At 50.9% G+C, this 18,062-nt stretch overlaps 1 protein-coding gene and 1 long non-coding RNA gene across 4 annotated transcripts in view; one reads left to right on the forward strand and one right to left on the reverse strand.

The window, feature by feature from the left end:
- KDM4A (lysine demethylase 4A) overlaps positions 1-18,062 on the reverse strand; it is a 41,975-nt gene that overhangs the window by 5,203 nt on the left and 18,710 nt on the right. For all 3 annotated transcript variants that reach the window (XM_082364357.1, XM_082364359.1, XM_082364358.1), the window contains 8 exons: positions 12,182-12,302; positions 8,721-8,902; positions 6,972-7,176; positions 6,424-6,500; positions 5,678-5,733; positions 3,898-4,006; positions 3,370-3,555; positions 399-569 (listed from right to left, as the gene is read on the reverse strand). In XM_082364357.1, coding sequence (XP_082220483.1) covers positions 399-569; positions 3,370-3,555; positions 3,898-4,006; positions 5,678-5,733; positions 6,424-6,500; positions 6,972-7,176; positions 8,721-8,902; positions 12,182-12,302 — 1,107 coding nt within the window. The remainder of the gene's footprint in view (positions 1-398; positions 570-3,369; positions 3,556-3,897; positions 4,007-5,677; positions 5,734-6,423; positions 6,501-6,971; positions 7,177-8,720; positions 8,903-12,181; positions 12,303-18,062) is intronic.
- Positions 12,320-16,727, forward strand: LOC309615887. Its single transcript, XR_014237125.1, has 2 exons — positions 12,320-15,759; positions 15,793-16,727. It is a non-coding gene; the product is annotated as an uncharacterized lncRNA (long non-coding RNA).

Genomic DNA, 18,062 nt, shown 5'->3' on the forward strand with positions numbered 1-18,062 from the left:
CATGGTAGAAAAGAGATAATTGGCTAATTCTCCTAAAATCACACAGCTACTAAGCAGTGAAGCTGGTACTGGCACATTGGACTGATTCCAAAGCCTGGGCTCTTCTTCCACTGCACCAGAACACCTTCAAGGGTAGTTTAGACTAAAATACAAGTATGTTTCAAAGAACTGCAAAAAACACCAATTCCTACAAGCTTCTAGAGGAAGCAGGGTACCCTAGAGGCACACAATATTCTTTGTACAGAAAGACCAGTACAAACACTTCTTTCTGTTTGGGGGCCGAATGATGGGACCATGGGCCTGGATAGAAAAGGCAGGCAGGCCCACAGCCAGTCTGCCAGTCAGACCAAGAAACTCCCCCGCCCCAAAATGCCCATGAAGCTCCTTGCAGACATTACCACTATGTCCTCGGGATAGAGATTGTCGCTGAAGGAGCCGTCATCAAAGTTGACTTCATAGAAGGTCTCCGTGGTGAGCCTTACCACCTCACATTGGTAGAAGCGCCCATTCTTGTGCTTGCTAATGACCTTCTGGCCCGCAGTGATGCTCTGCAAGGCCCCTTTGGCACGCTGGAAAAAACAGAGGCTTGGGTTATGCCCACATTGAGCGGACAGGCCTAGCAAATGGGGACCAAGATCAGTTGGCTCCTCTTTACCAGGGAAAGATAAGCGTGAGAATGGAAAAGTAAAAAGGAGTAGGAGATGGGAGCTGAAACAGGTCTTTCCAGATGTCCACACCCCAGCCAGGACACGGAAGAACCTAGTGTCATATTTTCCCCATAAATATAGCTCCTCCCTCATTCCCAGTCCACAACTGGTCCTTTACCATCCTGTCTCACCACAAACTCCCAAAACAGACTCTTGTGACTTCCCTAGTGTTTCGAGGAGCTGACCAAACAGCACCTACTAATTCACATAGTTTAGACATACATCAAGGTGGACGTTCAACAGGTGATCTGAGGCCCAGGGTCCCCACACAATGCTCCACACAGATCTTAGCACCAGCTCTACCCTCAGGGCCAGGGCACAAAGACTGAGGTTCCCTGGATGTCCTCCGCTGCATACGATACACAGCTCCACAGCTCTGCCATCTCTGGGGCCCTCACATCACCCTTCTTCTCATTCTGAACTTGTCCTTGATGCAAATGAAATCACAGAGCATCTGGTGGTCTTGTGTCCAACCGCCCCTCCCCAAGCTGCCCAAGCTCTGTGCTCCAGCCATGCTGACCTCCCTTCTGTCCTCTGAGCATGCGTGCCAAGCGTGTTCCCACCTCAGGGTCTTTGTGCCTCTGTTCCCTCTACCAGAAAGGCTCTTCCACAGTTATCTGCACACTGGCTCCCTCACATCCAAGTGTCCACTTATGGACAACCTTACTACCTCTCCTCCTCCATTCCCATATACAGCTTTACTCTTATGCCGGCACTTCTCCTCGTTTGATACACTGTACGTTTACTTGTTTCTACGTGTCTTTCAACTACACTAAATGCAGCAGGAGGGCAGGCACTGTTGTCTTGTTCACCAGCATGTTCCGAGCACCTAAAACTGTGCCTGACATGGAGCAGATGCCCAGTAAGTATGTGAAGAATGAATCAGTGAAAGAAATACTCAACAGTACCCCGTTTCCTCATAGCACCAGCCATCTACAGCTGCCAATGTGAGGGCATGGGGGGCTAATGATCATCACCAAATCACTCTCCTGTTCCAACACAAAGCTCCTACCTCCTTACCACAGCCAGGACTCAATGGTACCTCAAGCTTTTATTCCTCATTCCCGTATCGACTAGTTTTCCCTCTTCCTAAGCTCCTAACCCACCTCCGCCCATCTCTTGTGCTCAGTAGAACATCTTTAATGAAAAAGGGGAATCCAGTCAGCCAACAGGGCCCTTTCCTTGGTGGAGGACAGTCTGTCCTCTGGGCTGGTGCTCTACTGTGTCCTTCCTTTTATGATTGTTTTCACCACACTGTTGACAAGCCTTCATCGGCGTCTCCTCCACTGGACTGTAATTCACTGGTGGCACTCTGGCTTCTGACCTGACTACCCACGGGACCCCCGGTTTGGGGTGCACAGTGACGACGCCACCAGCCCTGTCTTCCCGACAGCACGTGGCCCTCCTCAGCCTCTGCTGGCTGCGGGGCTCTCCTTCTCTCCACGTCTCTCTGCTTCTCAGCTGCTTTCGCTGCTTCCTGCTCCACCATCTATCTGCTCCTTATACTAGGAATCTCCAGAGTCCAGTTTCTAACGGGAATTAGGTTTAATTATGCTGTTAAAGGCTGATAATATCCAAATCTTAATCCAGCTAATCTAGCTGCCTCCTGGTACCTCAATCAGAATGTCCCAGCGACCTCAGAGTCTACAGGTCTTTCCCTCATTTTTATCTCCCCCACTTTCCTCTGCAAAACAGCCCTGCCCCATCTCAGTTCCTGGTCGCAGTTAACACCATATTAGCATCCCTTCCACCTTTAAGGGAGTGGCCTGAGTCATCTTGAATTCACACGCCCTCACCCCTTCCTCTTCTTCTTTCTCCATCCTCTCCCCATGGCAGCCAACAAACCCCATCAGTCTACCCACTGTAGGATCCCAGCGTTGGCTGTGACCGTAAAGCTCTCCCTCTGTGTTCCCATTTCAGACCTCACTTCTCGCCTAGGCTAACTGGTCTCCCAGCCTCAAATTCTTATTCCTTCAATCTTTTCTGCAAACCACCACCAGAGTAACTGTTAAAAAAACATATAGCTCAAAATCATAATATTGGAAAAGTTCCCCTTACCTAGCGGAAAAGACGTCAAACCCCTAAGTGTGGCAGCCCAGGGCCTTAATCCTCTGGCACTGCCTGCTTTTCCAGTACCATCCCCTGCCACGTTCCCAGAACCAGTCTCACACGTTCCTTCTCCTGAGACTCGCTCATTCTGTTTCTGAAGACTTGATTGCCCTCCTGCTCACAATTCCTACTTACTGTTTAAGACCCATTTAAGCTTCACCGTTCAGAGAAGTGCAAAAATGACTACTGTATGGGGGTTAATGGTTAACTCTTCTTCCCATCAGTTCACAACATTTACAGAGCTTCTGCGATGTCCCTGACACTGTGTTAAGTATAGGGACACCCAGATTAACAAGCCATGGACCCTCAAGGAGTTTATCCAGGAGGAGAGGCAAACAAGGAATCAACCACAAGCAGTTGGTTCCACTGGATTAGGAAGCACAAAGCAGGAAGTAGAGGATGGACAGGGGCCATCTCCTAATCCCACACTCATTAGCAGTCTCCAAGAAGCACAGCGCTTGAGGAAATACTTGCTGACACAATAAATGGAGAGCCTGCAGAGAAAATGATCCTGGAAACCGTCGAGAGGACTCTAGAATGGCGCCCTCCTCACCTCCAAATTAGGGATCTTGTGCCGAAAGCAGGTAATAAAGACAACAAAAGGCCAGTCATCTGGCTGCATCATCACGCCTGCAGCCTGAGCACAGCTCACGTGGAAGGCAGTTGGGCAACGGCCATGAGAACACTGCACACAGCAGCCAGCAGTTCTTTTCCTCCGTTTCTTACAGAAGACACATTTCTACAACACAGGAGAAGCAGGCCAATGATTCTGGGAACTAGGATGGTCTCCTCTACTGTACCCGCACCCAAACGCACAGAGCCCTATGAGCAAGAGCCCACCCCCTTCCCAAAACACGAGGGTACACGCACCCTCTGTTAATCTCGTGTCCGGTCACAGGCATCCTCACTAAGTAGTTTTAACCAGAGGGGGAGAATCATAAACCATGACCAAAACTGAGGGGTAAAGGATGGCCACTGGGTCAACCAGGCGATGCCCTCCTAAACGCTATGTTCCCCTCTATCCAGAGACTCGGAAACAGGGAAAGAATGTAGGATCACAGGCCCATCTCTTTCTGCTTACCAGTTTGAAGCGGGGCAGGGGAATTTTGCTCACATCCACTGGACTTCTTTCTGCAATGTTGACAAATCTCGCTTCCAGAATCGCCACTGCACATGAGACATGGACCCACCTGCCAAAAGGCAAAGGCCACCTCAGTCCCCCTCCAGCTCCAAGGCCCTGTGGCCTTCTCTTCTAACATGGGCCTGTCTATAGCGTTTCCTCCCTCACCCAGCGTGACCACTGGACTTCCCAGCAAGTTCCTGGGACCCAGTGAGGTAAGACCAGAAGCATCTCCACGCTGAGGAAGTGGAAGAAGGTCCCCACCACAACGTCCCGGGTCAGCGCAGGGTCACACTTCTGACACACTCACTCACCGCCTGTTGCCAACAGGAACAGAGCCACAGCTAATTGCGTGTGGCAGGTTCCAGGGAGTGAGAATAAATTAGAAAGCCCCATACACACCTCTTTTACCAGAGGACCTGGGCACTTCCTCAAAATATCTCCAGCTGCGCTCCAATGTGCCGGTAATCCCAGCCCTCCCCCTCCAGGCCTTTGTCCAGACCTTTCCCGGGGCCGAAGTGACCTCTCCCTTCTGCTCCCTTCCTCCACCTGAGACTCACTCTTTAAGGTCTGGCCCTAGCCCCACTTACTCTGAGAGGTCTGTTCAACGGACATCCTTAGAGAATTATTCAAGTAAGTTCTGGGCATTTGGGGAAACTGACACGCACCAAGATGAGATTAACTAAGATGGTGAAAACTCCCAGGATCAAGCCACCTGAAAACCTACGACAGACAGCGTCGGGGCTGCGTGGAAGCCACCTGCAGTGTGTGAGTGGGAACAGGTTTGTCTTGCATGGCCCTGGAGGGCAGACCAAGGATCACGAGGTAAAGGTGGGAGGTGCAAGCAGAGCCCTTTGCATTGCAAAAAAGGAAGAACTTTAACAGCACTCTCTTGCAATTCTGAGGAACACGGTGACCTCAAGTCACGGCAGCAAGTGCCTTTAGAGGAGTGGAAGTGGCAAGCAGAGCAGCCATCTATCTGGAACAGCATGAAGGGGATTCCTGTGAGGCAGGACGCCAGGCGGTGTGTGTGCTTTAAGTTCCCACAGGATTTTAGCTGGAAGCAGGGTCTTCACTGCTGGTTCCCCATCGACCTGGGAGTACTCTCCCCTAAGCAGCCAGTCTTCAGGGCGAAAACCTCATTCACCTTACATTTATTTCTACCTCTGAACCACTGAGCCGTGACGAAGCACAAAAATTCAGCTCAGTGAAAGCGGGCTGCCGGACGGCCAAGAAGCCCAGCTGTGGGCTGAGTACCCAGAACCCTCTGTAGAATCGGCTGAGTGGTGGGTAGGCATGGCTGGGCTCTCCTCAATGTCCCACTGTCCTTCTTAAGGACAGTCGCCCTCATTCCGAACAACCAGGGAGTCTGCCTGCAGGAAGGGCTCACTAGCTCACAGCCGTGGCCACCTCTGTACCAGCCCCAGCTGTAACAAGGTTAACTGTCCTCACTTCCGCCACGAAGCCCCCGCATCATCTTCACAGGGTCTTCGTACCCTCGTGAGTCCATCTTAGCTCCTCCAAAAGGAGGACGTTACGTACAAGGCTGCCTCAGAGGGGAAGCTCGGGTTGGAAAGTTCTGGGACTGCTCGGCTTCCCATCCTTAAAATTAGTCTTGGAGATGCTATTTCAGCCCCAAACAATGTGCTTCCCAAATCCTCCTCAGTCATACCGATGACAGCCACTGCCCTGGCGGTGTGCCGGTGTGCCCGCACTCGGCTTCAGAGCCCAGGGAACTCACCTGTCGTCATTGGCTCTCTGCAGGGCTCCTCCTCGCAATGAGCACAAGCAGCAGTCCTGCCAAGAAGACGGGGAGGAAGAGTGGTCACCACCAAGTCACTACCATCCCATCTGCTCTCCCCGCCACTTCCTGCGGGCCACGGTAGCCTCCACGTGAGAAAGTAGCCCACAGCACGCGGGGCCTCGCCTGCACAGCCCTTGTAACCAGGACTGCCCTGCAGGAAGACAGGGAGGCCACTCGGGGCTGAAGTGCACCAATGATTCTCCTGACTTAACTTAATCGTCTTCGCTGGTACTGTTAACAACAACTGTAAGCAAAGTCATGAGTGATACCCTGCTCAAGCAGGGGGCATTACAGGGCTCGGACTGCCTCCTATGTGGGTACTGCCAGGTTCCAGAGAGAGGGGAGGAGTGAAGAGAAAGCTACCAAATGAACCATCTGAGCCCCATTCTGATGCTCCAACCGGATGGCTCAATTCTTTACAGGAGGTTATGGTCCATCCACAGGAAAACCTCTACTTGGTCCTGACACAATGAAGCAAACACAGCTTCCAGACTCCATCGTGCCCTGCCACAGGTGGGCAGCACACACTCTCACTGTCGTGGGGATTTACTCCGACAATGCTCACTGACATCACTGTGTACCAGGCACCGCACAGACCCCTGGGACGTAGAGTCCGCGTGAAACAGTCTGGTCCTGAGCGAACCTGTCTCACAGGGAGACAGCAACAGCACGGAAGCACTCACCTCTTCCAGGGCATTGGCCGAACACCGAGAACACATCCAGTCTTCAGAAGCCTTTGCAGGGGGGACCCCGTAGCAACCTAACAGGGACACCGAGGTGAGCAAATTAAACCCAGAGGCCAGAGTCAGAAGGTAGACCTGCAACTCTTTTCCAAACACTACTTCCCAAAGCTACAACCAAATCTTACAGAAACCCCTGAATTCTAGCATCAAGGCCCCCACGGGTCAGCCATACAGTATGGCCCCCAGTCTCAAAAAGTCAGAAACTAGATCCACTGCTACCAACACCTAGCAAGCAGCAGAGACTAATCCCCTCCTGGTATCTACAATCAAGGGGACAGCCCAGGGTACACAGTGCAAGCATGGAGCCCAGCGTCATAGGAAACTCAGACTCAATCAGCACCAAACTCCAAGAAGAGACACATAAGCAATCTGCACTGGGGGGCTGGGGAGGTCACTGGGAGGTCGCAGGGAGGCCAACAGGCGGCAGGACTTCCAGTCAGACGCCCCCGCCCCTGGGACCGGACGCAGAGAAGAAGTGAGGCACTCACTGGCGTGGACCCGGACGCTGCACTTCTTGCAGGACACTAGGATGCTGGTGCCGTCCTCCTCTAGGTAAGGGGTGGACAGGTTGATGTCCGTGCTACACCCAGTCGAGGTGAAGCACATTTCTGGAATCAATGGCTTGGTCCTCTGCTTCTGGGGCGCTAAATCTGGAGCACTGCCACAGTTCTGACTAAGGCTTCCAAACTCCACCTAAGGAGGGAGCAAGTGCACACCTCAGTGAACAGCCCCGTGTCCTCAGCTCTCCGCCTGCCCCGTCAGCAGAAAGCTGCTCTCTTCCTGACAGGGCACCCGCTACGGCTCCCGGGTGCACAGCCATTATCCCAGAGCCGCTAACTGAAGTCACCTCCAATGACTCCAATTCAATTTCTCACAGCAGCATCAAACAAAGGCCCCCAGGGACAAGTGAGAAAAGGAAGCGAGGTAAGAGGCAACTGGGATTTCAATCTTCCCAAACCAAGTGGTAATAAAATGCACTGAGAGGCTGGCGAGGCTGCTCTTGGCGGCTCCCCGCTGCGATGCACGGCATGGGGGCCCCACTCAGGGAGAGGCCCCAGAGCAGGTGTTTCCGTGGGCCAGCACTGATTTCCTCTCGGGGCCCATGTCAGCAGTCACCTGAGCTGCAGCACTGTCACATGGCTGGAGCCCCGAGATCCGCTCCTGGCTTGGGGCCCCTTCGGGAAGAACATTATGTCCATGTACTTCCCTTGGCAAACAGCCTGACTGCAAGAATCTGCCGCTTCTGCCGCTGGATGGCACCATCACCCTGGTTCCAAGGATGGGGCCCAGAAACATGTCACCCCCTAAGCCTATGCCATTCAAGAAACTCTGAGCCCCACTCAGCAGATCTACTGGCAGTACAGCCTGGCCATCTGCCTGCTTCCCTCACAGGTAAGGGCACATTGAGATCTTTTGGGTTTGCTTTTGGTCAGTGGAAAGAAGGAATGAGTTACTAACTCAGAAGTACTCTGGTCTGAAGTTTCATTCTTTGGCAAGCATGAACCTGGGGCCCTGCCAGGCTCAGTGGCAGCCATGCTACTCTAACCACCATCAGGGGACTGGTTCTCTACATGCCACCCTGTGTAGGTCCCAGCTGAGACTGACCTGGTCATCTGGCACATGCGATCTGTGGGTGCCTTCCTGGCCTCCTAGAGCTGGACCCAAAGAGACCCATGACGGTGAAGCCATCAAATGCCCCAGGAGTGGGAGGGGCACGGCTAAGCTCAGCCAGGGTGCTTTCCCATCCCCCTCCCTCCTGCAGGCCCTCTGCTCCTACACCTCCCAAATTCCCTTCCACTACTGCCAACATCCGCGGTGGCAATGGGAAAGGAAAGAAGAGACAACACTGGAGGATCTGGCTCTTCACCTGCCGTTCAGAATGATTTAAAGAAATCCCCTGCTCTCCAGACTGACGGGCAAGGTCGACAAACCACCTGGAAGGAATCATCACTGACTAGAATCACAAAAGAGCAGATCCCTCAGCAAACAGTGTGAGTGCCAAGGGCAGCAGGGAATCCCCCAGAGCCTAAGCCACACCCTCAGCTCTTCCCCAAAGCATTCTCAAGTGAACACCCGCATTGCTGCGTGGCTATCTGCCTGGTGAAGCCTTTCCAACACAGGGATGGGGCCGAAGACACTAGGAAAACATGCCTTTCCCAAGCTATGTCCCCACCATTAAACCTAGCTTTCCTCTGAGCGCTGGTCCCGGGTAAACAGAGGGGATGTGGTGGGCTTACCTGATGGTAAGTCTGAAAGATCATGCAGACGGCGCAATGAGGGGCCTGCTGGGCCATGGCCTCGTTGAATTCCTTTTCGGCCTCAAAGTTTGGAGGTCGGTTCTGCCACAGCTGGCTCAGGGGCTTGGCCCAGGCCTCCGTCTCCTCAGCCTCCTCCTCGGGGGTCCCCTGTTCTGATACATCTAGAGGAGGAAGCAGGGGCGTGAGTCCGTCAGCACCAGCCCTGCACATCTACGGCTCTGTCCGGAGAGCCGACGAGCTCAGCCCAGGCTTCTGGTCCCAGGTTTGGACTAACCCAAGATCCTATGGGTGACAAAGGCAAAGGGCAGAGGCGATCTGCAAAAGACTCCTTCAATACTTGGATGATGTTGTGGGGAGCCCTGCAATCCACGGCTACAGCCCCTCCAATGACCTTCTCACTCCTTCCCAGACAGGCGTACTTTCTAAGAGACCCTGGAGTCCTATGCTGAGTAGCCCAAGGAAAGCTCTGGAACATACCTATGGAAGATACCCATTTATGTGTTTACTCCCTGCAACCCAAGCTCAGAGCAAATAAATAGTTATCTCCTCCGCCTTCAGTCAAGTTTAATCCAAAGGCATCTGGCAGCTGCCAGTACGTGTGACCTCGGCGAAGGGTACCATAGCGTACTTAGGCCGATGCAGACAATTAAAATCAACCCCTGTAAGCCCCGTCAATCAGGCCTAGCCAGGAGCCGTGGTGCCAAAATCCAAGCACAGATATTTTCTGCATCCTGGCCAGAACAAGAGTGACCGAGACAGGAGGGAAGAAACAGAAATGGACTGCTCACAATCACAACAGAAAAATTACCACACTGGCATCTGCTCCGCTTATAAAACCAAAAGTGGCCAAGAATCGTTCTACTTGTGAATACTGAACAAATGATGAAAATGTTCACTATGTTAAATGAAAACTGTAGGAATCAAAATTTTAGTTTACGGAGATAAAACTTCATTGAGCTATACAGTTAAGGCATATGTACTTCACTGAATATGTTATGCCTCAATTGAGAAAAAATGTTTTCAGTGGAGAGAGGGGTATGTGAGACTAAAAGAGACTAAAGAAATGCACTGCGTGACCCTAGTTTGGTTCATACTGGTTTAAAGGGAAAAAGCTATAAAAACACATTTTTAGAATGAGCAGGGAAAGATGAATATGGACTGAGAATCAGAGGACATTATGAAGTTACTGCTTACTTTCCGAGGTGTAATGACAGTGGATTTTATACAGGAGACAATCCTCCTTAGGAGATGCCTATCGGTGCACTTTAAGTGAAGTGACTTGACGCCTACAGCTGACTTTCAAATGATACAGCAAATACGCATGTACTTGTTCGTACAAAGCAATGCATAGGGAGAGACAAGTGATTATGGCAAAATGGCAACAGCTGTTGAATACTGGAAGCGACACACAGTATTCTTATTGTTTCAACTTTTCCACGTTTGAAATTTTTTAATCATAAAAAGTTTGAGGGAGGTATATTATGACCTCACGTTATTATAAAAAGACATACATGGACATAATTTAACATCTAACAAGGACAATCAGGAAGATTAACACATTAAAGTGTTCACAGTAGTCATCTCTGTGGGGTAATCTTGCTGTCCTCTTTGTAACTTTTTCTGCTTCCCCAGTTTTCTACAGTCTACATTGCTTTAGCGCATTGGGGAGAAATCAAGAAGCTAGGCTGCTGCGACCCAGAGGACCTGAGACCCCCACAGGGTCTGGAGGAAGACCCCCGGAGGGCTTCTAAGACTCTGCATGGAAGTCTGCCTGCTTCTGGCTACAAGGTCTGAAGAGGCTTTCCCCACCCAGCTTATCATGATCTTTCTACCCAGGAAAACAGCAGAGACGGGCATCGACATCAGATCAGAAAGGGAACGTGAGGCTTGTGGAGCAGAGGAAGGGCTGATGAGACTCTGGGCTTTCCGTGGGCGCAGGCAAGGACAGGACAGGGTAGGAGGAGGCTGGGCATCAGGCAGCAGTAAAAAGGGGCCTGGTCACTGGCAGATCTTACGGGGTCTGTGAGCTCCGGGCAGCACAGGAGACCACACTGCACTGATGGCGATCACTCCCTGAGCTCCAGTTCTCCTCTGCATCCCTGCCTACTCCCCTCTGTCTCCTTCACAGGCTCCTCTTCCTCAGTTTTCCTAACCCCAGCCTCTGTGCTCTCTCCCCAAGCAGCCACATTTAAGAGAGATAACAAATACCACCTCCACACACCCCAAGCAACGCCAGAACCCAGGGAGGCACTCAGCTCAGGCTTCCTCTTCCTACCACCCTCACAGCTCCACGTCAGGTTGCCAAATCCAGTGGACTTTATCCTCCCAACAGGTTCTCCACTTCCCCTCCCCCACCCCTACCTCCACCGTCCTAGTTCAGACCCTCATATCTCACAGAGGCCATGACAAAAGCCCTCTGCTCCTAAGATGCAATCCCTAGAAAAAAAATTTTTTTCATTAATTTATTAATTTATTATTTATTTTTGGCTGTGTTGGATCTTCATTGCTGTGCGTGGGTTTTCTCTAGTTGTGGTGAGCCGGGGCTACTCTTCGTTGCAATGTGCGGGCTTCTCATCGCGGTGGCTTCTCTTGTTGCGGAGCACGGGCTCTAGGTGCGTGCGCTTCAGTAGTTGTGGCACGCAGGCTTCAGCAGTTGCGGCTCGCGGGCTCTAGAGCACAGGCTCAGTAGTTGTGGTGCACTGGCTTAGCTGCTCCGCGGCATGGGGGATCTTCCCGGACCAGGGCTCGAACCCGTGTCCCCTGCATTGGCAGGTGGATTCTTTACCACTGCACCACCAGGGAAGTCCAGGAACAATCTTTCTAATGCAAATCCAACTGCATCACCCCTCTGCTTAAAACACTTCCAAGGCTCGGAACGCCCATGGGCAAAGTACTCTGGCTCACGACCACCTCACTCCTCCTCCTCTGCCCATCTCACCCTGGCCTGGCCCTGTAACGCCAGCCGCAGCAAGCTGGTTCCTCTGAATATACCTTCCTGCTTGTCTTTGCCATGGTTACTGGCGCTGTCCCGTCTGCCTGGATTAACATCTCCTCCCTTTAGATCAGTGCATTACCCTGTGAGCTTCTTGAGGGCATGGACACATCTCAGTTATCTTTGTCGCCACACATTCAGCACAGGGCTTGGCATCAGTGACAGAACCTGCTATCCTGAAAAATCAGCCTTGGACCTCCTAAGAGAGGGAAGAACTTGCATCCAATTATCCCGTATTAGGCACATTCCAAGACACTCAAACATATAATGAAATCTGATTATAAATCCCATATCCTGAAATCCTACCCTCTTTATGGAGTATCTGGGAGAAGAGCTAAGCCACAGGCCCACCCCTGGCCCTCAGCTTGGCCTCCTGAGGTCCTGTCGGAGGAGGTCCTGATGCAGTGAGAGCGGCTTTCCTCTGGTGAAGAGTGAAAACAACACTTACCATCATCGCTGACGCAATCCTGCAACACGAGCGGGTGGTGGCGGGGGAGCTTGCTTAAGGGCTGACGACGGCCCTTGGACTTCTTACTCTCCTCCAGGGAAAACATGTATTCATCCGCAACCTGGGCAAACCACAAGAAGGAATCAAGTTGGTCTTGCCTCCACTTCGGGACACAGCAGAAGTCAGTCTTACAATGAAAACCAAGGGAAAGAGCGGGGCAGAGAGTCACAGAGAAATGTAAAACCCAACATGGAAAACACCTGACTCCGAAAAAGCCAAAACGACAGTGTCATGCAAACCAGTGTAAACCAGGATTATGTAAACCATTTAGGGCAAAATTTGTGCCTAGTCAGCGTGGGTCCTGGCCTTCTCAGAAGCAGGCTGAAACAAATGTACCAAAAATAAACCTTCTCCAGCTCTAAAGGAGAGCCCCTTCCCTCAGCTCACTGACATGCGTCCGCGTCTGAGAGCCCCAGAGGCCCCTCTCCTTGGACCAGGAGGCCAGTAGCACCTGTTACAAAGTACCAAGCAGCTGGGCCAAACAGGTTTGAAAGGCCAGGGCACATTCAAAGGGGTGAGGAGTAGTGGACCCATTAAAAAGAAAGTAGGTCACTTCTCCTCATGCACTGTCAAGACCTCAGCTCTAGCTGATACTCTTTGATACTCTTCTCCAGGGGAGAACATCAGCCAAGACAGAGAGCGCCTCTGAAACTCTGGCCCAGCTGCAGAAAGAAAGGTTGATTTAACGTTGCATTCACATAATGTCAGAGCAAATGTAATTAGGTTTAAGGGGTACAGGACTGAACCAGTAATACCACATGAGAGCTTCCTTCTAACCAACATATTTAACACTTGGTTATACTGACAGTAGGAGACACAGGTTATAGCAAAACCCACTGAGCAAAGAAATGAGGCCTGGAAGAGGGCCACTTTGCAACCGTGACCAAAACCAATGCCTTAGAGCGCTGCAGAGAAGTGTCAGCACTGCAGTGCCACCTTGGAGAAGGGACACCGGGCCTGCAAACTCCACGTGCAACTACACAGAACCCCAGGACCTAAGGCCCACACTTGGAATGTTAAGAAAAACCAAATGCTGAACAGGTCACGTGCAGGTAGTACAGAGCCTGCTCTTCTAAACATAAACTGAGGGTCTATGTGACCATTCATTCAACAAATATTTACCGAGGCTCTACGGAGTCGGAAGGTCTGCCCGGGGAAGGAAGGTGTGAAGAGATGGGACCGCTAGGATGTGCTCCCCGCTTACGTGAGTGATGACACGCACGGCAGCGTGCCATGTGGTGGAGGAGTGAGGATGGTAGGGATCTCCTACCACTGAGGTCCACGAAAGGCTAACACAAGCACACACTTTAATCAGCCCTGAGCTACACCGACAGTCTAAAGCAGCAGTTTCCAAAATGTACATCAAGAGGCCTGAGAAAGCCTCCATCAGAGTGAACAGGTGGGGCTCCGTTCCAACACACAACAGCCCTGCTTTTGATTTACATTTTTTAAACGAGTAAGAGGTCACTTAAAGAAGGGGTTCTTTGTCTAAAACAAACTGGAAGTACCAAATTTATCTGACAGTATTACCAGGAAAATAAAAAATGTAGGGATATGCACCCCAACACACGTATACTTACTGATGATGAATTATATACACTCATGTACTTTAAAACAAAAATACACTGTAAAATGATTAAGATAAAAATAAAGTTCCATTATTTGATTCCTGCATCCCCATAATCTTCTTGCATCCCCTACTACGAAGACCACCTAGATAACAGGCCTAAACGTGAGATGTGGCAGAGACCAGGAAGTAAAGGCATGAGAATAAAGGAACCAATGATGGTGGGGATTTCCAGCCTGGGTCTCCAAGGTGAGAGAGACTAAGAGGGCTCCTGTGGACGAGGGGGGAGTGGTAACAAGCCAAGTTAGCCAAGTTAAACGTGCTGCGAATGGTACACACAACACCTACCTGTGGGTCCTTCATCTGGAAATATCCAGGGGGCACGAAGAAATTCAGCCTGGGAGTTCAGAAAGGAGGTCAGAGCAAGAGCTGTGGATTTGGGAATCCTCAACATCAGGCTCAGAATTTAAATCATGCAATGGATGAGATGATCAGTGGAAGATAAACTGACTGGAGACCAAGACTTCCAGGACAGGAGTAAGAAGAAAGAGGAGATGCTGGGGGAAAGGGGCCCTCAAGTGGGAAATCCACAGTCCAAACACTACAGAAGAGCTGAGCAGGCAGTGGCCAAGGGACTCAGCAACTGGGAGGTGCCAGGACTTTTTTAGAGATAAGTTCCAGTAGACACACAATAAGGAACTAGGGAGTGAGTACACCACACAGACTATTTTTGCGAAGACCAGGAAAGGAATGACATGATAGCTTGAGAAGGAAATTTCCTCCAATTGTATTTTAAGATAGGGGCTTTGTGAGTATGGTTTTATGGGCGGAGAAGAAGCTTGTCCCCCAAAGATGCAGAGTCCTAATAATCCCCGTGAATACGTTAGGTTAACATGACAAAGAACTGTTAAGGTTGCTAATCAGATGACCATCATCCTGGATTATCTGGATGGGCCCAATGTATTCAAACAGCGCTTAATAATGGAAGAAGGAAGCAGACTGGAAGAAGGAAGCAGACGAGTCCTGTCAAAGTGAGGTGACATGAGAAAGACTTGGCCAGATGTTGCTGCCTTTAAAGGTGGAAGGCAAGGGCCATGGCCAAGGAATACAGGTGCCCCCAAGGAAGCTGGAAAGGGCAAGGAAATGGACTCCCCACAGAAAGGTACAGAGCCCCTGAAGACACCTTGCCTTTAGCACCATGAGGCCTATTTCAGACTTCTGAACTGAAGAACAAGAAGATGGTAAATCTGTGTTAGGATGCTAAGTTTGCGTAACTTGTTAAAGCAGCAACAGAAAATGAATATGGGGTAGGAGGTGGAGACAAATCATTTTATAGGCAAGCACTGGAGGAGGTAGAGGGGTCAGGACCAAGAACACCAGAACTTGGCTTCGGGAAAGGAGGCGGCTGCCTCTGTCCACATCTGTTTAACCAAAGGGCCTCCTGCGCGCCCAGCAGATATGCCCAGCGTACCATGCCTGGTGCTGCGGCAACACAGAGATGGTGATATGGGATCTCTAACCTTAAGGGGCTTACAACCCAGCCAGAGTCTAAGTCTGCCCTTTCTGCTACCATCACTCTGCCTCTGACCAAAGCGGTCAGAGCTACTCAAATATTTGAACATCCTTCCACATTTTCTCCTCTTCTGGCTAAACACTCCTCCTCCAATTCCTCACAGTGCTGCCTTTCCCTACAATGTACTCCAATTTCTAACTTCCCGCAGGATTTAACGGAAAGAGCTGGGTTCAAATCCTCGTTCAACCATTTAGCCATATGAGCCGGAGCAAGTGGCAACCCAGTAATAAAACGGGGTAAAGAGCACTGCCCCTCAGAGCTCTTGGTGAGGATGGGGTGGGATGGCATGCAAGGTCTCCCAGGCCGCTGCCGGCAAGAGAGCTGGAGCTCCAGGCTCTCTCTTGAGTTCTCTGTTACCCCCGACACATGGGCAGCCAGGTCAAGGTCAACCCCCGACACATGGGCAGCCAGGTCAAGGTCAATGTTCCTGACGGGGCTTGTTCTGTACAAAGAACCAAGTGTTCTCTCTCCTTCTTTAGGGAACTCACTTTTTCAAAGCAGCCTGAACCAACAAGAACTTCTGCAGCAGACACGTTGCTGTGTGAAGACTCAGGTTGTGGTGCTTCGGCAGTCAGTCACCAGGGGCCCTTTTACCGTGGCCCCTGACACAAGATGGCAGCACGTAAACTGAATAGCAGACGGCCCGAATTACACCTTGGGGGACGCTCAAAGTGAGGGGAGGGGGCCCACAAGGGTGTTCTTCAAAACCCAGCTGTTTCCAGATATAGACACAATGCTATCAGACCTCTCCAGGGACAGGCAGAGTGCCTCAGCTTCTGCCCAAGCCTTGACTGTCAGTCTGCCATTCCACCCAATCAATCAACCCTCATGTCAGCTTCTTACTGGAGCTCAACTTCCATTCGTTCCACCCACATTTACAGAGGCTCCTGGGCCAGGCCCTGGGGACCACGCTGGTGCCGCAAGAGGCAAGGCTGGATGTGGCCCAGTACCTGGCTCCTAGAAGTGCACCTGCACCCGCCTGTGCAACCGCACCGAGACCAAGACAGCGTCTTAGACGAGGAGCAAAGTGCTGGAGGGACTGGAAAGAGAAAGGGACGCAGCTGAGAAGCAACGAAAGGTTTCCAGGAATACTGGCTTTTGAAAAGGAGCTGGGCCCCAACGAGCACAGGACTGCTCCAGGACAGACAACTGCCTCTTCCCACCTCAAAACTATCTGCAGCCTGGTGAGGGCTGCACAAAATATGAAGGCACTTAAGAGGGAAGAGATATGGGAACATATGTGTATGTATAACTGATTCACTTTGTTATAAAGCAGAAACTAACACACCATTGTAAAGCAATTATACTCCAATAAAGATGTTAAAAAAAAAAAAAAGAAACCAAAATATGAAGGCACTTCAGGCCCCTGAGCTGTACACTAAAAAAGGGTTAGCGTGATATTTTATGTCATGCATATTTTACCACAATAAAACACCCACCTGTAGCCATCCTCTCCTGTGCCCACCTCTGCTGGAGACCCCAGCCCTCCCTCCTGTCAGAGCTCCCCCCGCCCCACCCCACCCTCATTATGTCCCACCGCCCCCTCTTCAACACAGGCCCACTCGGCCGGCTGCCACCGTCTTCCACCCTCTCCTCCCCGGCTCTGCACACCCTCTCCTAGCTCCCTGAACCTCTGGCTGCTCTCTTCTGCTTGTCCTTTTCCTTCCCGGGCCCTCTACCAACACCCGCACTGTGAAAACTGCTCTTCACGTTCCACATGCCCCACGGGAGAACTCCCCCACACCCAGCGACACCCTCCAGGTGAAGGTGACTCCCAAAACTACCCACCTCAGGTGTGTGTATGCACGTCTCCAATGCCTGCCTCACAAGCAGGTCGCACTCAGCATGCCCCAGGCTGAACTCACACCTGAGTCACACTCAAATAACCCCTTCACTTTTCCTGCCACCTCCATCCTCCACCGATACACCCCTGTCCATCCGGTAAGTAACACGAGCCAGAATTCCAGGTCACCCCTGCACTGCTCTCCCACTCACCCCACACCAGCCCCCGGCCCCGGGCTCCCACCTTCCAAGCAGTCATTACCCCAGCTCCCCCCATCCACCCCCACCACCACCTCACGGCTCAGGTCCTCACCACCTCTCAGACTAAAGGAACAGGTTCCAAACTGATTTCCCTCTTGCAAACCATTTTTCCTCCTGTCCTAAAGGAGAAGTATTTGATTATAAAAATAACACGTATTCATAAAAAGTATTCAAACAATTTATAAATGCAGGAAGTGAAAATCATCTATAATTCCATCTTCAAGAGAACCTCTGCTGTTTCTAATTTTGCCTCCTTCTTCCCCAAAAAACCTTTATACTGCTTCCAAAATGATCTTTCAAGACATCAATGCAAAGCTTAAAAAACGCTTCACTGGGCAATCCAAAGAACAACTGACAGTTTCTTTGAGTGAGTCAGTGGCAGGTGGACAGAGGGGCACTGCTCTAGATTAAGGCAGACTTAAGAGACATAATGAACAGACATAAGATGTAAGATTAATTAAATCTTGATTCAAACAAACCTACTGTAAAATAAATTTTGTTCAGACTACTGGGGAAATTTGATTGTGAACTGGGTATTAGATGATGCTACAGAATTTCTGTAATTTTGTTAGGTATAAAACAGCATGGTGATTAAGAAAACACCCGTATTTTTTAGAGGTACACACTGAAGTAGGGAA

This window comes from Balaenoptera borealis (assembly GCF_965194805.1).
Source record: "Balaenoptera borealis genome assembly, chromosome: 1".
Classification (NCBI taxonomy): domain Eukaryota; kingdom Metazoa; phylum Chordata; class Mammalia; order Artiodactyla; family Balaenopteridae; genus Balaenoptera; species Balaenoptera borealis.